General features: G+C 32.5%; 1 protein-coding gene across 3 annotated transcripts in view; it reads right to left on the bottom strand.

Moving 5' to 3' along the window:
* LOC139501147 (mucin-22-like) overlaps positions 1-26,091 on the bottom strand; it is a 52,713-nt gene that overhangs the window by 14,056 nt on the left and 12,566 nt on the right. For 2 of the 3 annotated variants that reach the window (XM_071290143.1, XM_071290147.1), the window contains exons 2-10: positions 24,351-24,482; positions 23,456-23,641; positions 22,594-22,806; positions 22,095-22,232; positions 10,730-13,999; positions 8,637-8,742; positions 7,881-7,987; positions 5,620-5,640; positions 585-781 (exon numbers count right to left, since the gene is read on the bottom strand). In XM_071290143.1, coding sequence (XP_071146244.1) covers positions 585-781; positions 5,620-5,640; positions 7,881-7,987; positions 8,637-8,742; positions 10,730-13,999; positions 22,095-22,232; positions 22,594-22,806; positions 23,456-23,641; positions 24,351-24,482 — 4,370 coding nt within the window. The remainder of the gene's footprint in view (positions 1-584; positions 782-5,619; positions 5,641-7,880; positions 7,988-8,636; positions 8,743-10,729; positions 14,000-22,094; positions 22,233-22,593; positions 22,807-23,455; positions 23,642-24,350; positions 24,483-26,091) is intronic. The other variant, XM_071290154.1, reaches the window with a different exon arrangement.

The raw sequence follows: 26,091 nt of genomic DNA, 5'->3' as shown, positions 1-26,091 counted from the left end.
CTGAATTCAGAAAACCGTTTTCATGCACAATATCTTCTTCCGTGTGTGGTCGAACAAATAACTAATGACCAATTGACCAATACTGTGTGTTCTCCTAACAATGCCCTTTGTTAGTGCTACAGCTGAAAGGTCGTTTAGCGTACTGAAACGTTTGAAAACGTACATCCGTTCCACAATGAGAAATGACAGATTATCGGCTTTGGGTTCCACCGTGATTTTGAGGTCAATTTAGACAAGGCCATGGACGTTTTTGTTGCAACTAAAAATACGAAGGGCAGATTTTTGAAAAATATTCAGGATGTTTGTCAATAAAAAATGATCAAATACAGTCTTAATAATTTGCTAATCAAACCAATTTTAGGCCGTCAGAACGCACCATTTTGCGTCTAGCCAAAAAAATAATCTTGGGGGAGCAATCCCCCACAAACCCCCCCCCCCTTGGTTGGCGTGCACTTCAAAGGGACCCAGCTACGCCCCAGACTTTAATCTTATTTGGCACTATTCATCCCTAAAATATAGGTCGTTGCAACCTACTTATTGACTTGTAATTTTACTGTAGTCACTTCAGTCAGTATTTTATATACCTTATATTCCTTTTCAAATCCTTTTTTACTATTCATTGCAGCTATATAGGACTGAAGCTTGTTGATAGGTACAGCTTTCTTTGTAGGAACATTGTTATACACATGATTCTGGCTGTTTCCACTGCCAACACTGCCTTTGCCTACACTGCCCAAACTTGCCAAACTTGGATTACGACTTCTATTCAATGATGTTGTCTCTGAAATGTAATAAAAGTTATATAAAGCAATGATGCTTTTTTTACCATCACATCTTAAATAGAAATCTGAAGTTAAAATCAATATATATACATGTATCATTTCGATTTGGAACTGCTGTCAGTAACAGAGTTTCTCCATTTCTAAACCAAACTGCTATAAAACCAATAAAATATTTCTGAGTTTTTTTTGTACAGGATTATAAAGAATTTTCTATTTAGAAAACTTGTTTTTTTGGCATTAGATTAATAAAAAACAAATATAACTTTGTTCTAAATATCCTACAAAAATTGTAGACTTGAAATCCTTTATAATTTTCCATATAATTTCTACTTCCAAGGTGCAAAACTCCTGTTTGAATAATTAATTAGTGCTAATGATTGATTTTGCCAAAAAATAGTAAAGGAAACGTCATCCTTTTTTATCACAAATTTTATTTTGGGAATCTTAATGGTCCTGTGCTAATCTAATCTGTGGTCATCTTGAGGTCTGGTTCCAGTAAAATCTTAATCTGCCTCAATTTATTCCGAAACAGACATCTTTCAGATATTATGATTTTGAATGACTTTATAAGTGTCTTCTTTTTCTTTCTATTATAAATGAATTATGTTTAAAAAAGCAAATAAGGGATTCATAGCAGAGTTATATAGATTTCAAGTCCATTTAACTTATCACCAGTATTATAACGGGCAACTTTACCACTAGAAATCGTAAGAGGAAAGCCACATCATTTCAGTTCATCAGCAATAAAAGTCAATCTACTTAAAAGAGGGACGAAAGATATCAGAGGGACAGTCAAACTCATAAATCGAAAATAAACTGACAACGCCATGGCTAAAAATGAAAAATACAAACAGACAAACCAGTGGCGGATCCAGGGGTGGTCCCACGGCGCACCGGACCACCCCCATGACGAACCTCATTTTTTTTTAAAGTGTCTATTTTTTCAATAACTAGCTAATTAATAAATTAACACTTAAGATTAATCCTTTCATCGCACTAATTGGTTATGAATTACCTGGATACCTGGAGGTGTCACAATGATAGAATACGGATCAATGCGTTTCACCTGTATACATGTAATTAAATTGTCAAAACAGCTCGTCAATATGAAGATTAGTTGATTGTTGGTTGCTTAACGTCCAGTGGCAAATATTTCATGCATATTCAGGACGAGAACAAGTTCACAAAAAAATACAATAGGTAGGTGGATACGATAGAGGCCATCTGGGATGATGGTCGGGAGAATTTGGACTGCCACTGGAAAATGAGGGTATATTGGATAGGGACAGAAATTTTGCCTTGCAACAGGCCACCTACGGACCCCTCAAAGAGTTGTTGCAAGGGTTCTTAACGTGCAAAGAGCGTGGCACTCTCTTTACACGAGGCATCGGATTTAACGTCCCCCTTCTGACTGGACGTGACTGCGAACTTGATACATTCCGCACAGCCAAACGGACGCCCCACTTCGGCAAGCGTTTTACTGCCGGTCAGGAGAAGACCAAGTGACCATATTTTTATACCCCAGTCACCTTAGGGGTTTCAATATGAAGAAGTTGACTTTCCAAATATTTCTGTTATCTTAAAAATCATAGCTACCATGGGGGTGACGAGTTGCGAATGTAAGCGATCCAAGAGTGAGTTATCACTTTTAAAAACCTACCTGAGAACAACTATGGGGCAATCGCGTTAAACGGACTTGCGTTGATGCATGTGCACTACAGTTTGGAACTTAACATAAAACAAATTATAGATAACTTTGCAAGGAAACACCCGTGATGCATGATGTTGAATGACCTGATAAACGACTCTTTGTTTAATTAATAAATTTTGAACAATTTTACGTAGAACTATTTTTACCGATTCGGAACATTTTAGCTAAACTTTTTTTACAGCTTGCCTAATTCAGATGACAGTTGTATGTTGTGCTATTTTAGATTGCAAGATATTGTATAGAGTCTTAAATAAAAATCAGTTTTACATGTCTTTAAATTCCTTTACCTAGGAATATGTGCATTGCATGGTGTTGTCCAAATTCATGATCTTCCATAATGTCGAAGGTATTTTTTAACCTTTTTCATACCATTCAATATTCATTTGGGACCACCCCCAAATTTTTTTCTGGATCCGCCACTGAACAGACAAACAATAGTACATATGACACAACATAGAAAACTTAAGTGTTTCACCAATAATATTAAGGGTCAATAGACTAAACCTCAGTGTATCAGTGTAACAACTGAAAGGATCAACCCACACAGCTTTTGGTTATCACTAATAATTTTTTTAGGGTCACTCCACATAACTTCAGGTTATCATCAGTAACTTGTAGGGCAAGCCACATAACTTCCGGTTATCACCAATAATTGTAAGGGGCAAGCCACATAACTTCATGTTTTTGCCAATAATTGTAATCTACATAACTTCAATTTATCACCAATAATTGTAAAGGGCAATCCACATAACTTCAGGTTATCACCAATAATAGTAATGGGCAATCCACATAACTTCAGGTTATCACCAATAATTGTCAAGGGCAATCCACATAACTTCAGGTTATCACCAATAGTTGTACGGGGTAAGTCACATAACTTCAGGTTTATATCACCAATAATTGTCAAGGGCAAGCCACATAACTTCAGGTTTATATCACCAATAATTGTCAAGGGCAATCCACATAACTTCAGGTTATCACCAATAGTTGTACGGGGCAAGTCACATAACTTCAGGTTTATCTCATTAATAATTGTAAAGGGCAATCCACATAACTTCAATTTATCACCAATAGTTGTAAAGGGCAAGCCATATTACTTAAGGTTATTTCCAATAATTGTAAGGAAAGTTTACATAACTTCAGTTTGTCCCCAATAACCCACACAGCTTTTGGTTATCACTAATAATTTTTTTAGGGTCACTCCACATAACTTCAGGTTATCATCAGTAACTTGTAGGGCAAGTCACATAACTTCCGGTTATCACCAATAATTGTAAAGGGCAAGTCACATAACTTCAATTTATCACCAATAATTGTCAAGGGCAATCCACATAACTTCAGGTTATCACCAATAGTTGTACAGGGCAAGTCACATAACTTCAATTTATCACCAATAATTGTCAAGGGCAATCCACATAACTTCAGGTTATCACCAATAGTTGTAAAGGGCAAGCCATGTTACTTCAGGGTTATTTCCAATAATTGTAAGGAAAGTTTACATAACTTCAGTTTGTCCCCAATAATTGAAAGGCTATCCCCAAAAATCATATTAACACCCTTGACTGTCTTGGTATATATGTCCACTTTATTTCAGCCTATAACTAATACTTGTAAGGTATTGTGACTCATTCCAGTCATTTGCATTTTGCTCACTGAAGGTTGGTGATTTATCAAGGCAATTCAGGTTCCTCTACTAATAGATATACAAGTTTTACCATCTAATTGTACAAATGTGTAGAAAACCTTATCAGACAAACATTAATAGTATAATCAAGAAAGCAAAGTGTGTTAATGATCATTGTATTAACTTCTTGCATGTTAAGAAAACTTTTAAAATAGTTATAACTCAAAATATAAAGAAACTGAAGCAAGCAAAAAAGTGAAAAATTCTACACTATGTATAGCTGATGTAGGAATACACCCAGAATATTTCTTTTCTGCAAGTACATGTAATTCCAAAATCATAAATTACTGTTTAATCATTTCACAAGGAAAGACACAAAATAAAGAACAAAGAGACATGACAACTAGAATGCAACCATCTGTAGAATGATAGACTTTGCTGTTAGAAAAGAAGTGTTACTCACCATTATGCATTTCTAAACCAAAAATAAGATCAATATTTATAGGCCAAAAAAGTATAAAAAGTGTTTGGTTTCAAAGTGACACACATGTGTAAATTAATATATGTCCAAAGCCATTGAAGTAAGAGATATAAATACAAAACCTCCAAAAAAAATCTGACCACATGGTTTGCAATCAGACGAGGCTAACAATAATATTTTGCATATAAAGAAAAAAAATATATCATAATTTATTAATTCTTTTTTTTAGAGATCCTGCTTAAACAAAATAAAAAAATAAATATATGAAGAATGTGACTATGGGTCAACAATTCCCCCAATTGTAAATATGCATGAGTCACATAGTTCAAACTGTTTTGTGATTATAAGCATGGTGTATAAGTTTAATAACATTTAATTGAAGCAAAATAAAGCAAGAGATCAGAAACATAAAAAAATCAGCAATTTTTATGTATTAAAGGAACATAACTCATGAACAGTAAAAGTGATGTCACCAAATTTCAAATTTGATCTATGTCTTGTGGTAAAAAATATTGTGTATAAGTTTTATAAAATTTGGTTGAGGCAAACTCAAGTTAGAGAATGGAAACAAAACATTCAGCATTTTCGTGAATATAAATGGGCATAAGCCATGAATGGTAAAAATGACACCATCCAATTCTATTTTCGATCTTTGTTTTGTGGTAAAAAGCATTGTGTATAATTTTCATAACACTTAATTGAGTAAAACTTCAGTATGAGAACGAAGACCAAAATATCAGCAATATTTATGCTTATAAAGGGGCATATCTCATGAACAGTAAAAATAAGGACACCAAATTTGGAACTTGATCTGTGTTTTGTAGTAATAAACATTGTGTATAATATTTATAACATATTGTTGAGGCAAATTAAAGTTTGAAAATTGAAACCAATTTTAGGGACTTACACAACATATGAACGGGACAGATGGGCACACTGACAGCATGAAGAAAGGTAACACTTAAATTAGATATTAAATTCATCAGATAGACTGCTTGTAAGATTGAGAGAAATAACATACCTGTTCCTGGAAGATCAAACTCTAGAAAGAACATAAAATAATGCACAATAGAAAGTCAACATGCAGTATCACATTACATGTTTTATCCACCAAGGAGTCGCTTTCACAAAACAAACTTATGACTAAGATTTATCATAAGTATACTGAATTGTTGATGACATACGATCAATAGTAGTCAAAAGCATTTTTGTGAGGCAGACTACTTAAATATCTAGTATACTTTTCTTGCAAAAGTATATAAATAGTTCAGCTTTCTGTTTACTGCTATATGAATTTTGTTTTTGTTTTCTAATGACACCCAATGATACTTGTTGTTACTGTATATTTGTTCCTCCTAACATAAGTTACTTCAGAAACTTTGTTATTAACATTGTTATAATATCTGTTCCTGTTGTAGCAAATACTATAACTTCTATTCTTTCAAAAACAAATACTGTAGTAATTCATTCAATGGAAATTATAGTCAGAAATATTTCTTCCATTTTGGAACGAATATTATAGAGGAACTGTCGACTAATTAGCAGTAACTATGAGTAATCCTAGATTGTTACTTTATATTTTTGTTAGTTACTTTTGTACTTAGAACTAATCTGATGAGTCAATCTTTTTTGCGACTGATTTTTATAGTTTGTTCTTGTTTTTTACTGTGACACATTATTAAATGTCTTTTAGAAATATAAGAGAAAGCATTCAAATAAAGAAAAGTTTACTGCATGTGTGTATAGATTATTGGGTTTTCTTCATATTGATATCATATAATATCCACCACGAGCCACAATGTGAAAATATTTGGTGAGTGAGCGCAGCCAACAAGCTAAAAAGCTTCACATTGTGTCAATCGGCTGATATTTTACGCTATCTATACAAAAAAAAAAGATTATCTGTTTATTGTTCTATTCCTGGTTTTTCCCCCTCCCTAAGACAGTAATACGCTTGAAGAAAGCAAGCTTGATAACGTCTCCTCTCAAATTGTGACATCCCTGTACAGAAATTGCTAACAAAAGCACATAAGTTTCACATGTGAAGCACACGAGATGCAAGTAAGAATTGTATGCAAATCAGGTTGCTCATATGTGCAGTTTGGTAGTTCATATGTGCCCACAAAAATCTAACATAATACTCACATGTGCAATTCAAACCTCAGGTGAGCTTTTATCATCCATGTTAGTTTTATGTTAGTTTTGTTTTTTGAAAAGTTTTTCCATTCTTCTAACCATTCAAAACTAACCTACATCATTGCTCATATGAGCTTTTTCAAAATGACATGCCCAGTCATGTACTTCCTGTAAATTCAAATTCATGAAAAGCATGCAATAAATGGAGGTAGATGGATATGGAAAATGTTAAGTCCTATATAGTACTATTTGAAGAAAGGCATTGTTGAAATCTGATAAAACCAGTGTGGCTGTGGTTAATTATTTGTAAGTTATCATTTCTATTTCATTATTTTCATTTTTGTGTCAGATTTTGAAATATATTACAATTTTAAGTCCTTTATGGGAATATATATACAGGTAACTTGCTTCAAAATAAGTACTACATGTATAAAGATTTTTCCTTTTTAAACTTTTTGAAATACAGTACTTATTAATCAAAGACATTCATTGTGTACTAAACTTGCAAGTCCCTCTATTAGTTTTATAATGTAATGTTATGTTTTTAGTCATGATTATTGTTTAAATAAAAAAAAAAAAAAATGATATGAAAATCATAATTAACTGACAATAATTAAAGAATAACTCTTTTAACATGATGTATCAGTTATTTTATTTTCAACTGAATTATTTAAGATTTTCATTTAAATTTGAAAAATATTCCTTTTTTAAAGCAGCCATTTTGTTTTGGTCAACTATAATATTCACGTGTGCAACATGTGAGCAACTGCTCATATGAGCAATCTAATAAAATGCACATGTGAAACAAAAGCTCATATGAGCAGTTGCACGTGAGGTTTTTAACATGCAAATAAGGTTAGTTTCATATGTGCAATTTTTTTGCTCACAAAATGCTCACCTAATTTGCATGTTAAAAAACTTGTGTGCAATCATGTTAGTTTCTAACGTGAGCATCTTATGTGCAACTTATGTGCAACAAGTTAGCACTTTTTGGTAAGGGGATCGCTGATAACTTCTTCTCAGACATTGTGACGTCACTGATAATGACTGCTCTCATCTCAAAGCCATGATACGAGAATTATGGAGCAACTGAGCAGGGGGGTATAGGCATAGTAAAGGGAGATAAAACAAGTTATCAGTACTTACCATTTATTACATTAACAGAACCATCTGGTCTTGACTTCTTGTATTCATTCAAACGGACATTGGTATACAAATCAGCACTTTTTTTTCTTTTTTTCTTAAAAAGAATTCTAGACAAAAAACAAAGAAAATAATTAATTATTGATTGTTTTCATTTTCCTGTTTGTACAATTAACTCAACAATCTTGCACAAATTGCACTTATTAAACATGGCTGAACTATGTTTGTCAAGGAATAATATGCATATTTCTTTATAATGTACATTCAGATGTTGAGATGTTGATAATAGTTTTATTTTTTTAATTGAGCACCATAATAAAATGACTTCATTCTAAATCTATTATTGAAATTTGACAACTTTGTTCTTATCATGCATATTTCAAAAGAAAATCTAAACGTTTTGTCTTACTATTCTACATTAAATGACACAATTTATACTCCAAACCACAACATCGAAAACTAAAGCAAGACCAACACCACATAGGCACTTGTCATGTGCAACACCACCAAAAACTATTGTATGTCCAATGTACGATGTGTTATTGATATTGTCAACATGTGTACTGTTGTTAATCTTTTGGTTGTTCTTCATTTTTTGCCACAGCATTGTCATTACCCGTATGTTTATTTAATATCCAATTAGTGTGTTCTGTCTCTCTTTTATTAGCTTTACTAAAAACAAAATTGTAATTGTTAAGAAAAAATAAATATTTCTCTAATAAAAGATAAACCTCATTATATTCAATGTTTTATACTTACACAAAGATTAAACCAATGAGTAGAAGTAACAAAATGGGAATCACTATACTAACAATCAGGATGACATTTTGTGACGATCCAGTAGCTGGGCCTGCTGTTATTGAAACTGAAATAAAAAGAATAAGATATTTTAAGTATGGATGATTTTCTGTGAGTATCTGGTATCTGGGCCTTAATCTGGAATATGAAGAATATGAATTGTCACAAGGAAGACATTGTGTGGGGATACAATACCTGGGTCTGTCTTTATTTAAACTAAAACAAGAGGCTGTCACAACGACAGCAAACCGGATTTATTAACATTTATTTGTGTCCTGGCAATATCACAAGAACCATTACTGATGAATGTGAAAGTGAAAATCGTCAATATCAAATTTGACCTCCATTTTGTCATCAGTATCAACATATTAAAATTTGAAAAGCTTAGATTGAATGGTTCATGAGTAAATGCAACAACGTGAATGGAAACGCCATTTTACGATCTTTCAAGAACCATAACTCCTGAACGGTAAACGTCAAAATTGTCATTATTGAACTTGACCTCTATTTTGTCATCAGTAACAACATATAAAAATTTCAAAAGCTTTGGTTGAATGGTTCATGAGAAAATGCACGGACACGACTGGAAACACAATTTTTCAATCTTTCAAGAACCATAACTCCTGAACGGTAAAAGTCCTAAGTGTCATTATTGAACTTGACCTCCATTTTGTCATCAGTAACAACATATTAAAATTTGGGAAGCATTGGTAGAACAGTTCATGCGTAAATGCATGGACACGACTGGAAACTCCATTTTTCAATCTTTCAAGAACGGTAACTCCTGAACAGTAAAAGTCAAAATCGACATTATTAACTTGACCTTCATTTAGTTGTCAGTAACAACATATTAAAATTTTAAAAGCTTTGGTTGAACGGTTCATGAGTTAATGCACGGACAACATTTGAGTGCCGCCCGCCCACCCGACACCCGACTGACGTACATCCCCAAATCAATAACCGACATTTTTGTCACAAAAATCTGGTTAATAAAAGTAATAAGTTTGATTATGATTAAGAAAGAAACAATATACTGTAGATTTGTTTCTTCATTTTTCTTGGTATCAATTTATTTGGTTGAAGGAAGAAAATAATCTATTAAGGGGGCTCCTGGGTACAAATCAAATTTTTTTTCTAATATAGGATTTCGCTATATTTTTTTATAAATGAACTTTATCATATACTTAAAAGAAAAATGAAATAAAAAAATGGGGTCACCGTTCATTTAAGCTCACAATCTGCCTCCGGAAGAAGCATACATTTTTGTTAATGTCCTTTTTTTCTATTGAGCTAATAGGAGAAATAGAGGTAATATCGAAATAAAAAAATAACCTAATTACAGAAATCGCTTAAATTTTACAATTATTTAGTATATGTACAGCTTATTTGAAAACAATACATGTAATAAAAAATATAGGTCACTGAAGAGTTAAAAAAGATATTTCAAATTTAATGCCAAAAAATGGCATTTTTGCACCAAAGGGAGATAATTTGGAGCTTTTTCAATGATATAAACATTTTAAAAGTCATCTGGGGCCATACCGAATCGTTTTTTTGTGTTGATTTTTGTACTATATCATAAAGTAATAACTAACAGCATAATAAATAAAATTTGTAATGAAAAAATAAAGGTTTAATTTTGCTGAAATTTTTGTACCCACCAGCCACCTTAAGAGGATAACTAATTTCATGGTTTCATGATTTACTACTACCAGAGAACCAAGAGTAACTTTTGTAAATTTTGTCAAGTACTGTGAATTCATTTATTTTCGTGGGTACCAATATTCGTGGATTGAGGAAAACTTACATGTTCATGGATATTTAGTTTTGTTGTTTTGCTGAAGTTTGCGTACAAGCCTATATAAAATTTGTTATTTGTTGATAATTCAATTTCATGGTTATTAATCCACAAAAATTGGTATTCAACAAATAATGATGAATCCACAGTATTTAATTTTTGATTTCATCTATAAACTTGTAATTCATCAAGAAAAATTGACTGTATCAGTAGTGGACTAAAAACATACACAATCTTAAATAAATAAGTAACTTACATACAGTAGAGCCTATTACAGTTTGTTCCATTGTACTTATTTCAGTAACCACAGAAGTGCTTGCAGTAGCTGAACCAGTTGTCACAAACATTGTTGTCAATTCAGATGCTGTTCCAGTTGCCAAACTTGTTGTTTCTTCAGTTGCAGGGTTGGTTGCCATACTCATAGTTGTTTCTTCAGTTGCTGTGCCAGTTGCCATACTCATTGTTGTCCCTTCAGCAGCAGTGCCAGTTGCCATACTCACTGATGTACCTTCAGCAGCAGTGCCAGTTGCCATACTCACTGACGTACCTTCAGCAGCAGTGCCAGTTGAAAAACTCACTTTGGTTTCTTCAGATGGTGAAACAGTTGCCATGCTACCTGTTGTCTCTTCAGGAGAAGTGCCAGTTGCCATACTAAATGTTGCCCCTTCAGTAGCTGTGCTAGGCGTCTCCTTCACAGTTGTCACTTCAGCAACAGTGCCAGTTGCAATAATCATTGTTGTTTTTTCAGAGGCAGTTCCAGTTGCCATACTTATTGTTGTTTCTTCAGTTGCAGTGCCATTTTCAGTTCCAGTTGCCATACTCATTGTTGTTTCTTCAGTGGCAGTGCCATTTTCAGTCCCAGTTGCACTACTCACTGTTGTCTCTTCAGTAGCAGTGCCAGTTGCCATACTCATTGTTGCCCCTTCAGTAGCAGTGACAGTTGCCATACTCATTGTTGCCCCTTCAGTATCAGTGCCAGTCGCCATACTCATTGTCGCCCCTTCAGTAGTAGTGCCAGTTGCCATACTCATTGTTGTCCCTTCAGTAGCATTTACTGTTGCCATACTCATTGTTGCCCCTTCAGTAGTAGTGCCAATCGCCATACTCATTGTTGCTCCTTCAGTAGCAGTGCCTGACACTATACTCATTGTTGTCACTTCAGTAGAATTTCCTGTTGTCCCTTCAGTAGCATTGCCAGTTGACATACTCATTGTTGTTGCTTCGGTAAAATTGCCTGTTGCCATACTCATTGTTGTCCCTTCACCAGCAGTGGCTGTTGCCATACTCATTGTTGTCACTTCAGTAGCAGTGCCTTGCGCCATACTCATTGTTGTAGCTTCAGTAGAATTGCCTTTTGTCGCTTCAGTAGCATTTCCTGTTGCCATACTCATTGTTGTCCCTTCAGTAGCAGTGCCTGGCTCCATACTCATAGTTGTCCCTTCAGTAGCATGGTCTGTTGCCATACTCATTGTTATGCCTTCTGTTGCAGTACTATTTGCCATACCAATGGTTGTCATTTCATTGGAAGAACTTGTTGTTTCAGTAGCAGTGCCAGATCCCACATTCACTGTTACCCCATCAGTAGCTTTAGTAGTGAAATTATTTGTTGCTTCTTCTGTGGTAGTACCAGTTGTGTCTGTTGCTAAACTTATTGTTGTTCCTTCTGTAGCAGTGATAGTTGTTAAACTTTGTGTTGTCTCCTGTGTGCCAGTCACACTTGCTATACTTACTGTTACACCTTCAGTGGCAGTACCGTTAGATACAGTTGCAACACTTGTTGTGACATCAGTGGCAGGGATATTTGTCATATTTGCTGTTGATCCTTCACTAGGAGTTACAGTTGCCAAACTGTTTGTTGTCCCTTCTGTGACAGTCTCATTTGCTGTATTAACTGTTGCTCCTTCTGTGGTAGTAACAATATCCAAATTCGTTGTTGTTCCTTGTGTAGCAGTGCCACTTGTCTTACTAATGGTAGTACCCTCAGTTTGTGTCATGGCTTCTGTACCTGAACTTTGTGTTGTATGTTCTGTTTCTGCAGTTTGAGATGTTATTTCTGTTGCATTATTTTGTGTTATTTGGTCAGTTACTGCAACCTGGGTTGAAATTTCTGTTCCTGAAGCTTGTGTTGTTTGTTGTGTTGCCAAACTTTGTGTCATTTGTCCAGTTGCTGCAGATTGTGTTGTTTCATCTATTGCTGTAGATTGTGTTGTAACATCTGTTCCTGTAGATTGTGTTGTTATGTCTGTTACTGCATATTGTGTTGTTAGGTCTGTTGCTGCTAAATGTGTTGTTATGTCTGTTGCTCCAGATTGTGTTGTTATGTCTGTTGCTCCAGATTGTGTTGTTAGATCTGTTACTGCTGATTGTGTTGTCAGATCTGTTGCTGCAGATTGTGTTGTTTCATTTGTTGCTCCAGATTGTGTTGTTATGTCTGTTGCTGCTAACTGTGTTGTTATGTCTGTTGCTCCAGATTGTGTTGTTATATCTGTTGCGGCTGATTGTGTTGTTAGATCTGTTACTGCTGATTGTGTTGTCAGATCTGTTGCTGCAGATTGTGTTGTTTCATTTGTTGCTCCAGATTGTGTTGTTATGTCTGTTGCTGCTAACTGTGTTGTTATGTCTGTTGCTCCAGATTGTGTTGTTATGTCTGTTGTTCCAGATTGTGTTGTTATGTCTGTTGCTCCAGATTGTGTTGTTATATCTGTTGCGGCTGATTGTGTTGTTATGTCTGTTGCTCCAGATTGTGTTGTTATGTCTGTTGCTCCAGATTGTGTTGTTATGTCTGTTGCGGCTGATTGTGTTGTTAGATCTGTTGCTCCAGATTGTGTTGTTATGTCTGTTGCTCCAGATTGTGTTGTTATGTCTGTTGCGGCTGATTGTGTTGTTATGTCTGTTGCTCCAGATTGTGTTGTTATGTCTGTTGCTCCAGATTGTGTTGTTATGTCTGTTGCTCCAGATTGTGTTGTTATATCTGTTGCGGCTGATTGTGTTGTTATGTCTGTTGTTCCAGATTGTGTTGTTATGTCTGTTGCTCCAGATTGTGTTGTTATGTCTGTTGCTGCTAAATGTGTTGTTATGTCTGTTGCTCCAGATTGTGTTGTTAGATCTGTTACTGCTGATTGTGTTGTCAGATCTGTTGCTGCTGATTGTGTTGTCAGATCTGTTGCTGCAGATTGTGTTGTTTCATTTGTTGCTCCAGATTGTGTTGTTATGTCTGTTGCTGCTAACTGTGTTGTTATGTCTGTTGCTCCAGATTGTGTTGTTATGTCTGTTGCTGCTAATTGTGTTGTTATGTCTGTTGCTCCAGATTGTGTTGTTATGTCTGTTGCGGCTGATTGTGTTGTTATATCTGTTGCGGCTGATTGTGTTGTTATGTCTGTTGCTCCAGATTGTGTTGTTATGTCTGTTGCTGCTGATTGTGTTGTTACATCTATTTCTGCTGGTTGTGTTGTCACAATTGTTGCTGTAGATTGTGTTGTCTCATCAGCAGTTGTGTTTTGAGAGCCCAAGTTCAGAAAGTTTTGATCTAAAAAAAAAAAGAAAAAATCTTAATTAGGTCTTTAAGCCATGAAAGCTACCTTTTTGTTTTTACCTTATAAACCAAAGATTGATATAGAATAAGTTTTTACACTTATTTGCATTCAGGGGTCGAAATTAGCGCTGGTCTGGTGGTCCGAGACCAGTAAAATTTGCATCAGACCAGTAGACTCTGTCAGCTGGTGGTCCAGTAGACCAGTAGAAAATTGTCGATAAAAATCACTGATTGCATCGCAATTTCAATTTATTTACCAAATAAATTACCTGCTGTAATGGGGGTTATTATTTAAATAAGTGTTTGTCGAATGAACATCATTTTTTAGGACCAGTAGATTTGGAGCCGGACCAGTAGATTTTTAGTCCACTGGTCCTGCTGGTCAGTACACAAAAAAGCTTAGATTCGACCACTGTTGGCATTCAACTTTTCCCCAAAATATATGATACCTTAAAATGTTCTATGCTTTCAAATTTCCATAACCTGTTTCATAGACATAGTTGCTTTTGTATATTTGTAAAATTTTGAAAATGACATCATTTAAATCACTTTTCTAGTAATCACAATCTAACTAAATCCTGAATTCTCAAATTCACCACAAGTATTCTAAATTCCAAAAAAATCTTTCTGCCCCGTTTTGTATGCTAAATTTTTGTCTTGCTGATAAATTTTGCTGTACAAAAGTTCTATATATCTAGTATTGTTCCCAATACAGACATTACACAAGGAGATAATTTTGGCGCTTTTGACTAATTGATTTAGCTGTCCTCAGTTTCTTTTTATCTTCTAAGAAACCATAAGAAATGAATAAAAAAACTCCTTTGAAGGGCAGTTTCTCCAATGCATTAAGCTGACAATTGCAGCATTTCAGACTTTATATTGTTTTACTGCTAATTTTTGCTGTTAACAATGTTAGCAATTTCTCTTTATTTATTACAGTTTCAACAAAAACACCCTAAAAATGGTGCAGTTATTCTTATGACTTATCAACAAATGGAAGTTTTTAACAACCTTGACTGGCTATACAGCCCTTGTATGGTGGGCTTATGACTTACCTGTAGATCGTACTTTGATGATTATTTTTGCTTTTTAAAGATATTATGTTAAGATGTTAAAGAATACAAAAATAAAATATTGTGAACCTCACTTGTTTTTAAGAAAAATTGAGACTGTAGATACACAGGCACTTGTCTCAGAAATTGTTTTCCTGTATACCTTAATATATATTAAGGTCCCTTCTTCTCTCTTCTTTTAGTTTCCGCACTCCATCATAATATTGATGACTATGTGCCGTGCATGCGTGGGTAAAATTTACAATTTTACAAAGTATATAGAAAAACAATTTCTGAGACAAGTGCCTGTGTGAAGATATATGTTTTTTTTGTGTGTTTTGTTCATAAAAATTATTGCAACTTTTAAAACCAGATATATGTGTATTTTCTGGGAAATCCAGTAGTATATTCTACTTTAAAATCTATAAATTATAAATTTCATTTTTGTGAGTATTGATTAGTCATCTTTAATAGTTCTGGTATTGTGCTCTTTTATAATACCTGTTTTCTGTATAATATTTGTTTTTATTATATACTTAGTAGTAAATACAGATAAATTGTATGTGTAATACAGTCAATGGCAAGCGTGCTGTATCAGCCACCCGTGATGATATCGATATCAGCACGGTTGCAAAAGCTTTATCACACCTTTAATCTGTATGACGTCACGTCATCGATTGCAGTCACTGTTGCAAAGCTTTATCAATCCCTAATCTGTATGATGTCATGTCAACTTATAATCTGTATGACGTTATTTCAAAACTCCTTATCTGTATTAAGTCATGTCACATAAAAACATCTACTTGAGGTTAATGTATATAATAAAGTGTATATGATATGGCTTTTTCAATATCACACACCGTATCAACCCTCAACCAATATAATCCCTCGAGCAGAGGTCTTGTGATTATATTGGTGTCTCAGGTTGATACGAATGCGATATTGAAAAAGCCATATGATATTCTCTATTTATTGTTCAATTTTCATTAATACATCATAGCAAATACTATTAGTTACATAGTGTGCTAGTGACCTAATACGGTATATATGGGGTCAGTAAATTCCATATGGGGTGAGAGCGAAGCTCGAATCCCCATATGGAATTTACTTACCCCATATATACCGTATTACGTCACTAGCACACTATGTAACGAATTTATCTTACCGACTATCTTAACGTGTGAAATTAAGACTAGTGATTCTCAAAATGATCAAGTCTTTAATACTGTTAGCATTAAGAAAATACTTCCATTGATCGTACGAAAACAGATGCCAACAATAACGACTTGTAAGGTTTAAATGTGTTTTATGAATTTATTTCAATCTTAATCATCAATTTCTTCGTCTGTTGGAACATTTAAGTTTTTTTCTCAGTACCGTTTTGTTTTTATAAAGGGACATAACACCATTACTAACCGTGTATGAAATAAGCCCCGCCCCCTTCTTACCTAGGGACGTAACTCCACTACTAACCGTGTATGAGATAAACCCCGCCACACTACTGACCTAATATCAAATATACACGGTTTGCACGCGGACGCTTTTAACCAATCATATTCCTGGAAATGTACAGGAGGTAAGATAAAAATCACCTCCCAAATTCAACATACAGTAAAAGTTCAGATACAAAATGTAGACATTTGTTTTATCATTGAAAGAATACATAGGATTTCATTTGTTGTCTGTTCAATTGGTAGTTTTGTATTTATTATCTTTTCTCTATTTGTTTTCTTTTTTTCATCAGAGTCTTTTACTTTCAAATATGATCCTGTAATTCAACAAAGTTTGTAACAACTGGACATTCAAATGTTTTTAGACTACGCCAAAAGTTATCTGCATATTAACTGTAGTAGTTCTCTTATAGGCATAACATCCTTATCATATGTTTAAAATATCAATAAATACATCATTTTTTTTTTTAAAGTAAAAAGGAAAATCATTATTGATCTTGTATGAGATAAACATAGTTCATTTAAGAATTTAATGCTTCTTTTTGTAAATTTTTTGGATGTAAAAGAGTTGACTGAAGAACATTTTGAATGAAGCCTGGAAGTGCTTCATTATAAAAAATATGCACACAGACAACGCTTTCACAACCCTATAAAATTACTATATATATATATAAAAGAATCATTTAAAAATTATAATTACAGTTTTTTTTTTGCTAGAATCATGAAAACACGATTTTTACGAAGTTTTTTTGTTATTTATCTGTGCACTTTATTGTAGATGTTAAATTTCATTTTGAAATAAAGGTTAATTTCAGAATGACACGATATTGCTGTTAGCCAATCAAAACAACCTAATATAATGAAACATACATGTAATGTAATTATTTTAGTGTATGAATATTGAAGTAATAAAGGGATACAACTCCTACTGAAATTAAGAATCTAGATTCATCTTTGAACATCCTTTAAATATATATATCATTGAATTTTTTTTATGTACTATTTATTTTCAATTCTGATTATAAATAAATTTACCTAAATGAGCACTGATGGTGCTGCTGCCCTGCATGGTTATATTTCCTGCTAAAAAGTTGAGCAGGAAATGTTCAAATAAAAAAAAATAATATTTCCTTCTTTCTTTATAAAGAAAAAACTATTGATTATGGCGTCAGAAAAAAAGGAAAAGGTAAAGTAATCAAAAATCAAATTAAAACTTGAAGCAAAAAAAAGAAAAAACTTGGATTTTTTTATTATTTTTCCCAAATGATACCAGCACTTACTAAAGAAATGAAACATTTCAAATAATATTCAGAAACCTGTTGACACAGAAATATGTCTGGACCTAATGTAATTTTGATGGTATATTGCAAATGTTTTAAAATAAATGGCAACACTTTTAATCATGTAAACAATGCAAATGTTTCAAATTCAATATATTGTGACTTAGAAGGTCTAGAGACCAAATAATTTAGATGGAATAAGATGTGTCAATGCTAAAACTGACAAAATGCTTATCAAAATCATTGTCTTACCATTGAAGATTTCTCTTTCATTCACATATTTCAAACATTAGCATGTAAACGATAAGAAGTTTTAAAGTCAATGGAACATTGCTGTAGGGCTGACAAAATAATCTTCAAGGACATGAGATGTGTCAAGGCTTATACAACTGCATACCAAATATTATCGTTTACCAATAGAGTTGTTACTATTAAAGACTATAAAATAGAAACTATGCAAAAGTTTCAAAGTCACATACACATGCAACTATATGTCAAAGATTTAAAATCCCTTGTTTTGATCTTCTTTCAAATACAAAATAAAACTTTATTCTAAATAAGATTCAAATCAAAATCAAAGTTCCTACACATTGCTGTATCTTTGTCAATAGACCAAATATTTGGGGAGTTTTTGCATCAAATGAAAGCATACTGTAGAACCATGTTGAAATCATAATAGGAGGGCACATTTGCCCTGTTGTTCCAATCAGAAGTACCTGTTTTTGTACTATCCAACTTCTTGGAAAAGTACGCTCTAATATGCAATTTAAGGGAGCTACCATTTGATTTTTATGGAGGGGCTAGGATGAAATTTGAAAAAAATAGGCAGGACAGGAGTTTTGAGTAAAAAAAAAAGGCAGGATGAGACACTTTGCAAAAAAAAAGGCAGGATGACAATTTAGGTAAAAAAAGTCAGGATAAACTAATAAAAAAAAGGCAGGACCGAATAGAGTGAAAAATAAAAAAGAAGGACAGAGATTACAACTAAAAAAAAATGCAGGACAAAATTTTTCATCCTAGCCCCCCCCCATAAAAATCAAATGGTAGCTCCCTAAGGTATGTTGAATTTTTCAGCACAAGTCAGGATAAGGTATAATTTTAACATGAAATGACTGCCACATTACTTGAACTTAAGACAAAGTTGCCATTTAAGGTCTCTGTATATTTGTCTCTCTTTATTTTAGCATTGCATTTTGTAAATGTCAGCTGGTCATCATTCCTGTATTGGAATTTACACCCCAAAAATATTAGATTTGATTTTATTTATTTTAATGACATTTTATGCAGTTGTTCACTATTTACTGAGCATTTTGTTCTATTGTATGCTTTATGTTTGTTTGCACTTCTTATTTTTTTTAAAAGGTTTTACTGTGTATGATGAGGCACTCAAGGAAAATTAGTCGTATAACTAACTGTGTAACCCTCTTAAAACAAAATAAAGTATTGTCCTTGTTGTTAAGATGTGAGGATTTTGACTTTACCAAGTACGGTACCCCCAACACTAAAATCTGAACATTGATAGTATTTCTATGAGTAGATAAGTTCAACATTTTTTCATTAAGATTTCCATAATAAACATATTCCAACTTAATCATTATTATTATTCAAATGGATGTGGACATGCATTTAAGTGCTATTATATAAAATGGGTGGGGTCAAAACATCTTTCATATGCATTCGATTACTGGTTTGCTGTAACAAGTTGTTGAACAAACAGTTACTAGTATATATTGACGAATTATTTATATAACACATGATTATAATAATACATTATGTATCAAATCGTGACACATAAATTTATAACTTTTTTTACAACATGTATTATTTATATTGAATGTGATCCCATAAGAATACTTTTCTGAAGTGTTATGTAGAGTGATTTCCTCTACATAACGTTTGACTAAAAAATTATAACAGATAATAAAAACCCACAATTTAACAAAGTGAAATGATTAGAATGAGATCAATAATGAAACAGGAAGGAAGGAACCTACCCTTTAAATCTGTCTAGTACATCCTTCATTTGTTCATTCTACACAAGGATGTTTATTGAATGTCAGATTATGGTCACCTTCCAGATGGACTATACCATAAAACACCTGGAGAAAATCAGCTGTTTCTTACAGATTACATTTGTTCTCATTGTCAACATGTTTATTAAATCTATCAGTAAATGTTTATTATCTTTAGAAAAAAAAACTCTTAGATGTATGAAGTGTAGGAATTATTTCATTAAGCAGGTCGTCTTAACATTTTGATGAATGTTAGGTTTTATTTATCTCTGCAAAATTAAGAATGAGTTCTCTTCCCACTCTTCCGCCATCAGTGGTAATATTAAGGTATTGGTTAAATGGTTAAATTAAAGATGAGGTACAAAGATCAAAGTATCAATGTTGGCAACACTTTGATTAAGTCTGTTGTATATAAGTAATATAAATATCATCAGAGAACTAACCAGCTTTATTCAATATTTGTTGAACTAATTACAAATTTCATCTTAATTCTAGATTTATATCTTTAATATAGATCTGTAGAAACTTGCCTTCTTGAAACTTTTCTAGTGAATATGCTTTAGTACATAGGGTTCATTAAACACATTGTCAAATTTATATATATTTCAACAGCAAAAACAAAAAATAAAAATATAATTCTCAATTCAATTTTCATATTGAGGAGTGACAAATTTTATCAGAACAAAATCATAGAATCAAATAACTGACACATGACCTGAAATGTTGGCATTCTTTATATATAAAAAAACATCTAGACTAATGATAACTGTTGCATAAGATTCTACAATAATCACTGTCTTCATTTTATTTTGGAATATTTTATGAAAATATAAAAATTAATCAACTTATTTGCTCTCATATTGATTCAGACCCACTTTTAACTTCTGATAGGCTTATTATATACCCTTTTATAAATTAGAGTGTTGTTTAATAATAAGAAAAAATTCCAACTTCTTCTATTCCATCAAATGCAACTACTCCCTCCCTCCTCCCCCTAAAATAAAATCATGTTAATTATGACATCATGTCATTTCATTTCTTTAAAGTTTTGATTTTGAAATAAAAAAAATATCTATTCAATAAATAACTTATAATTTGTATTACACTATCCGTTCTAAATTTATTCTGTATGGTCTATAAGTTTTGCAATATTGCAGTATTGCTATTATTGTTTGTTTTCACTATATGTATTTTTTTTTTCATCATAAAATTACCAAAAATATCAGTCTATCCAAATATTCTTCGAACTAAAAAGTTCCAGCAGGTATGATTTTGAAAATATTTAACATTTCAGTATTATCATGACAAAATAGCCTGGATGTTTCATGAAACAGAATGCTTTAACTTGAAATATACAATAAAATTATGTCACATGATCTGATTTCAAAGAAATATTATATTCAAATTTTCTTTGTAAAATATGATTCCATGTTAAGAAGTAGAACAATACATAATTTAAGAATGAAATAATATCTACCTGACAAAATCGTGATTAATCCTTAACTATTACATAAACAGGATGTAGAAGTAGCTACGGATATAATCAGAGGAAATACTCATATAAGCTAGGTCATTGAGAATCATATATGGCCCTGACTGATAATAATTATTATTAAAGCTACTGATCATTGTAAAATACAGTTACACCCATTTGCAGGGAGGCTGAGGAACAAATATTGCCCTGACTGATAATAATAATTATAACAGCTATTGATAGTCGTAAAATACAGTTACACTCATTTGTAGGGTGGCTGAGGAACATACAGATCAGGTAGATATACTGGAGTAATCTTGAATGTCATTTCCCTTACACAGTATAAAGCCTGCAGAGTTTTTAAAAGCCTTTAAGGTCATTGTAGACCTTCAAGTGAAAAGTTGAAATTTATCACAATATCATGTGATTTATTATTCTAGAAATTTCAATGTTTAAATCAGACCGCAATTTAAAGCTGAAAAACAGCTGCAAGATATTTACTGACATGTAAGTTAATTTCCCTGCTTTAGAATAAAACTGATACATTAGAGTACAAAATATTTGCACCTCAGTGAAACCATAAGAAATACCCATTTAATTCATTATGATGAATATTTTTAAGATTATCTATAATTTACATATTTGATAGAACAGACCATTTGCTGTTTTCATAATATATGAGTTTCTCTCAATTATAGCTGAATGATCTGTTTACGAATTGTTACTTTTAAAAGTCATGAATTCTTGTCTGAATTTTTTTTCATTGAATACTGAGTGTCCTTACAAAAACAACCAAAATTTTGAATTCTAAATAACTTACAGGTATCGCATCTGTAACCATACCAACCAGCTTCACAGTCATAAGGACACTCTCCCGTCAACTGGTTACAAGTGGCACCATATTTACAGTTACCACAAAAATTTTCACATTCATTTCCCCATGTATAATCTGTACACACTAAAATAAGAATAATTTTTATATTAAACAGAGCAAAAACTGAAAGTTGAAACGGTTTTTATAATCAGAATGAGACTAATGTGACCATATACATGTATATATAAAAATAAAACTGGTATCTGAAATTAATATGATTGTTCACTTAGCAGCTTTCCTATCAACATTGATGACCAAAACTATTTCATATTTTGAGTGCAGACAGGAAAGTAATTTCTTAAAGGCACCAGTTCATAGTCACAACATTTAATGAGCTACTTAAGGAACTGGTTAGATTTAATCTATCAAAATAAAGATGAATAACATATTTAATTTTTAAATTTATAAATTAATACATGTAAAGCCATGATAACAAAATACCAACCATAAGCTTCCACTTCACATATCTTCAGTTCTTTGGGTTCCGTCTTCTTTATCAGGTACAAATGTTGGCCACTGATCTTACACTCAACATCAAGTTCACCAGTCAGTGGGAAATCTCCAGTATGGTTGTGACAGGAGGTTGCATCTTTTAACACCGTGGTATTACCAATCTTTATGTTCAAATCATTTGACCATACTCTCTCCGACAGAGCACCTGTCCAAGTAAAAAGATTTTATTATTTTTCGTATACAATTGTATTTGCTTGTCTATATCAAACATTTTATTCCTTAAATTTCTTAACAAAGTTAAAGTTAGTGTAAGATAGCAGAATATTAAACAAATTTCATTTTGTTTCATTTTGTCTTGTATATCCATCTTAGTTATTTTGTTATTTTCATAAAAAAAAAAAGTTCCAAATCAGAGTCCACAGATTATATATAGCACACAAAACAATTTTGGCTATATTTCTTTTAGAAACCTTTTGATTAGGAACATTTGTTCATAACTATTAATAAGGAATGCATCTCCCTCATGCAAAGCTCTGATTCCTTTCACGGATTTGGCTATACTTTTTGGACCTTTTGGATTATAGCTCTTCATATTTTATAAGTTTTGGATATCAAATATTTTGGCCACGAGAATCACTGAAGAGACATGTATTGTCGAAATGCGCATCTGGTGCACGAAAATTGGTACCGTTAATTTTATTAAAGTATTTATACATTCTTAATTTAACAAAGTTTTGGCTCTGTAAGTAAACCAGATAAAATTCAAATGCAATAAGATGAATTTTCTGACTCAAATTATCATCTTACTTATCTCCCTTACAACACAGATATAAATATAAGAATCCTATACTTACGATTAGGTTTGTCAAATATTGTTATATGATGTAATGACTCTGTTACACCAAAATCTATTTTTAGTCTTTGGGTATCTACGCCACTAACAGACAAACATGTGTTTTCCCGATCTCCATCTACTAACTGGTCAGCCATTTCATTAGGGAATTTCCTTAATCTTGTAGGTTTATTCATGGCTACATTGTCTAAAATGAAAATAAATAGCTAAATAATGAATTTGAAAACAATTTAATAGTCAAATAATGCATTTGGAATTAACAGTTGCTTTCTGAGCGAAGAAACACTGATGCTGATGAAAATTCTTGTGAACATTTCTGAATTTTTCTTTAAAAGATCATAGCTGATTAAAAACAAATAATGATCATATTATTAATGATATCTCCTCCATTACAATGTACCAAATTAGACTTTGATAGAAAGCTTGAGTCCAAATAAATTTTGTATTTAGCTGGGTTTTAGATAAGATGAACCAAACATGTGTCACCCTTTTGGGAAGTCAACATTGTCAAACAACATCCTGATAGTAGATATCTAGCTAATAAATCTTTAAAAAAAAATCAATCAAAACTGTACATATATGAAATATAAATATAGCATATATACACTGATTTTTCTTTAATTTTCTTTAATTTCATTTATTGATCATGTAAATCAAGCAACATTTTTTTTAAACTAAAAGATACATTGACAACCACCTCCATGACACTGATAACTAAACTTAGCCTAGCTATAGAATTTTAGGCAATCATCATGCAATACAATACTTATATAGCTTCTAACACTTCACATCTAACAGTTTGGTCAATTCCATCCAGGTTGACATATATACTACACGCTCCATTCAATCGGTCACATGACAACAATACAATACTTAAAGCTAATTATAACACTTACGCATCTGACAGTTTGGTCCATTCCATCCAGGCTTACACATACTACAAGCTCCACTCAATTGGTCACATGATAATTCACAATTACAAGAATACAGACAATTGGGTCCAAATGTGCTGGGCTCACAACTGGCTTCTGCAATATGAATAGAAAAATTTTGTTTGACTAACATAATTATGGGCTGTCACAAAATCAACTGAGAAAAAGTGAAAAAATATAATGCAAAGATTGCATTTTTTCAATCATTATCTTCTTGTTCTTCACTTTTAATATGTTTTATGTCTTTCATTTATCTAACTCAGCAACTATAACTATTGAATCCTACATCAATTGAAGGCAAAATAAAGTGAATAAATTTTAAATCGAAAATAAACTGACAATGCCTGGCTAAAAATGAAAGAAAACAAACAGACTAACAATAGAACACATGACACAACATAGAAAACTGAAGAATAAGCAACAGGAACCCCACCAAAAACTAGGGGTGAACTCAGGTGCTTCGGAAGGGTATGCAGTTCCTGCTCCACATGTGGCAGCAGTCGTGTTGCTTATGTTATAACAAATACGGTAAATAGTCTAATTCAGTAGGTCACCTTCATGACAGGGAAGGGGATTGTAGTTACGATGTAAGGAACATATCTGATATCATTTGTGAAACGGTTATTCCATTTAGGTCAACCAACTCGTGATGGCATCCATAAAATTTAATTTAATTCTAAATTCCATTTTAAACCGGAGTAAACCATGAAAAAACGATGATGATGTCACGATCACATGACTAAATTATGTTTATAAGCTGATAAACAAAACAAGTCAGCCTGGCAATCAGAAGATGTGTTACATCCAAAATTAAATTATAATGATATGTTTCATTTGTATAACAGAAAAAACTTTATAAAACATTATTTAGTGAATCATATGTTAATTTCACAATATTTCATTTTTTTAACAAATACATGAATGCCACAACCACACCCTTAAGAACTTTAATACTGATAATTCCAAATTTAGGCTTTACTCAAGATTTTTTGTAAAAGTAAATGACAGGTAACTAATCTTAATTATTTTTAAATCAGTCATAGCAACAGGTTCTTTTCAATTTATCAACTTTTATTCCATAATCAAAACTTATCTGATAGAAAAGTACAGACTGTTGATTCACCATCTTATAGCCTTTACCAATATACACATCTGTTGCTCACAAATCATATTCCGAGAGCAACATACAAACATGTCTAGAACAGAAGCCATCCTTAATATCAAAAGCCCAAAGTGTTGCTGTTATTTGTAAAGGTTTAATTCTAGAAACAAATGAATATCATTAGTACAAGCTTGCGATTTGTCAAGTGCAGAAGTCACATACAATTAAAAAGTCTGACTAAAATCATCTAATTCAGACATAATTCAATGTCATTCAATGCTATTCCAACAACAGGAAATTACTTCCTTAAATCCAAGGCCTCAAAGCTAAAATTCTAAATCAGTATATCTTGTCTGGTTTTGACATCCTTTTATTATCTGAAATTATATAATACTTCAGCTATTTCACGTCCACATATTCCTCCTTGAAGGCTTAAGTACTGATAAATTGCTGACAAAATTCTGTGCTTCTCCCTCTTTAAAGAGATTAAAAATTATTTCAAAAATCCTTAAATTAAAAAGGGGACGCTAATATATGAGAAAAAAAACCTGATACAGGGATATGTCTTGTCTGTAAGAATTTGATAAAAATTTTGCAAATGTT

This window comes from Mytilus edulis, chromosome 1, assembly GCF_963676685.1.
Source record: "Mytilus edulis chromosome 1, xbMytEdul2.2, whole genome shotgun sequence".
In the NCBI taxonomy this organism is placed as follows: Eukaryota; Metazoa; Mollusca; class Bivalvia; order Mytilida; family Mytilidae; genus Mytilus; species Mytilus edulis.
The sequence above is the reverse complement of the archived record's forward strand: the minus strand, read 5'-3'. Positions and strand labels throughout refer to the sequence as shown.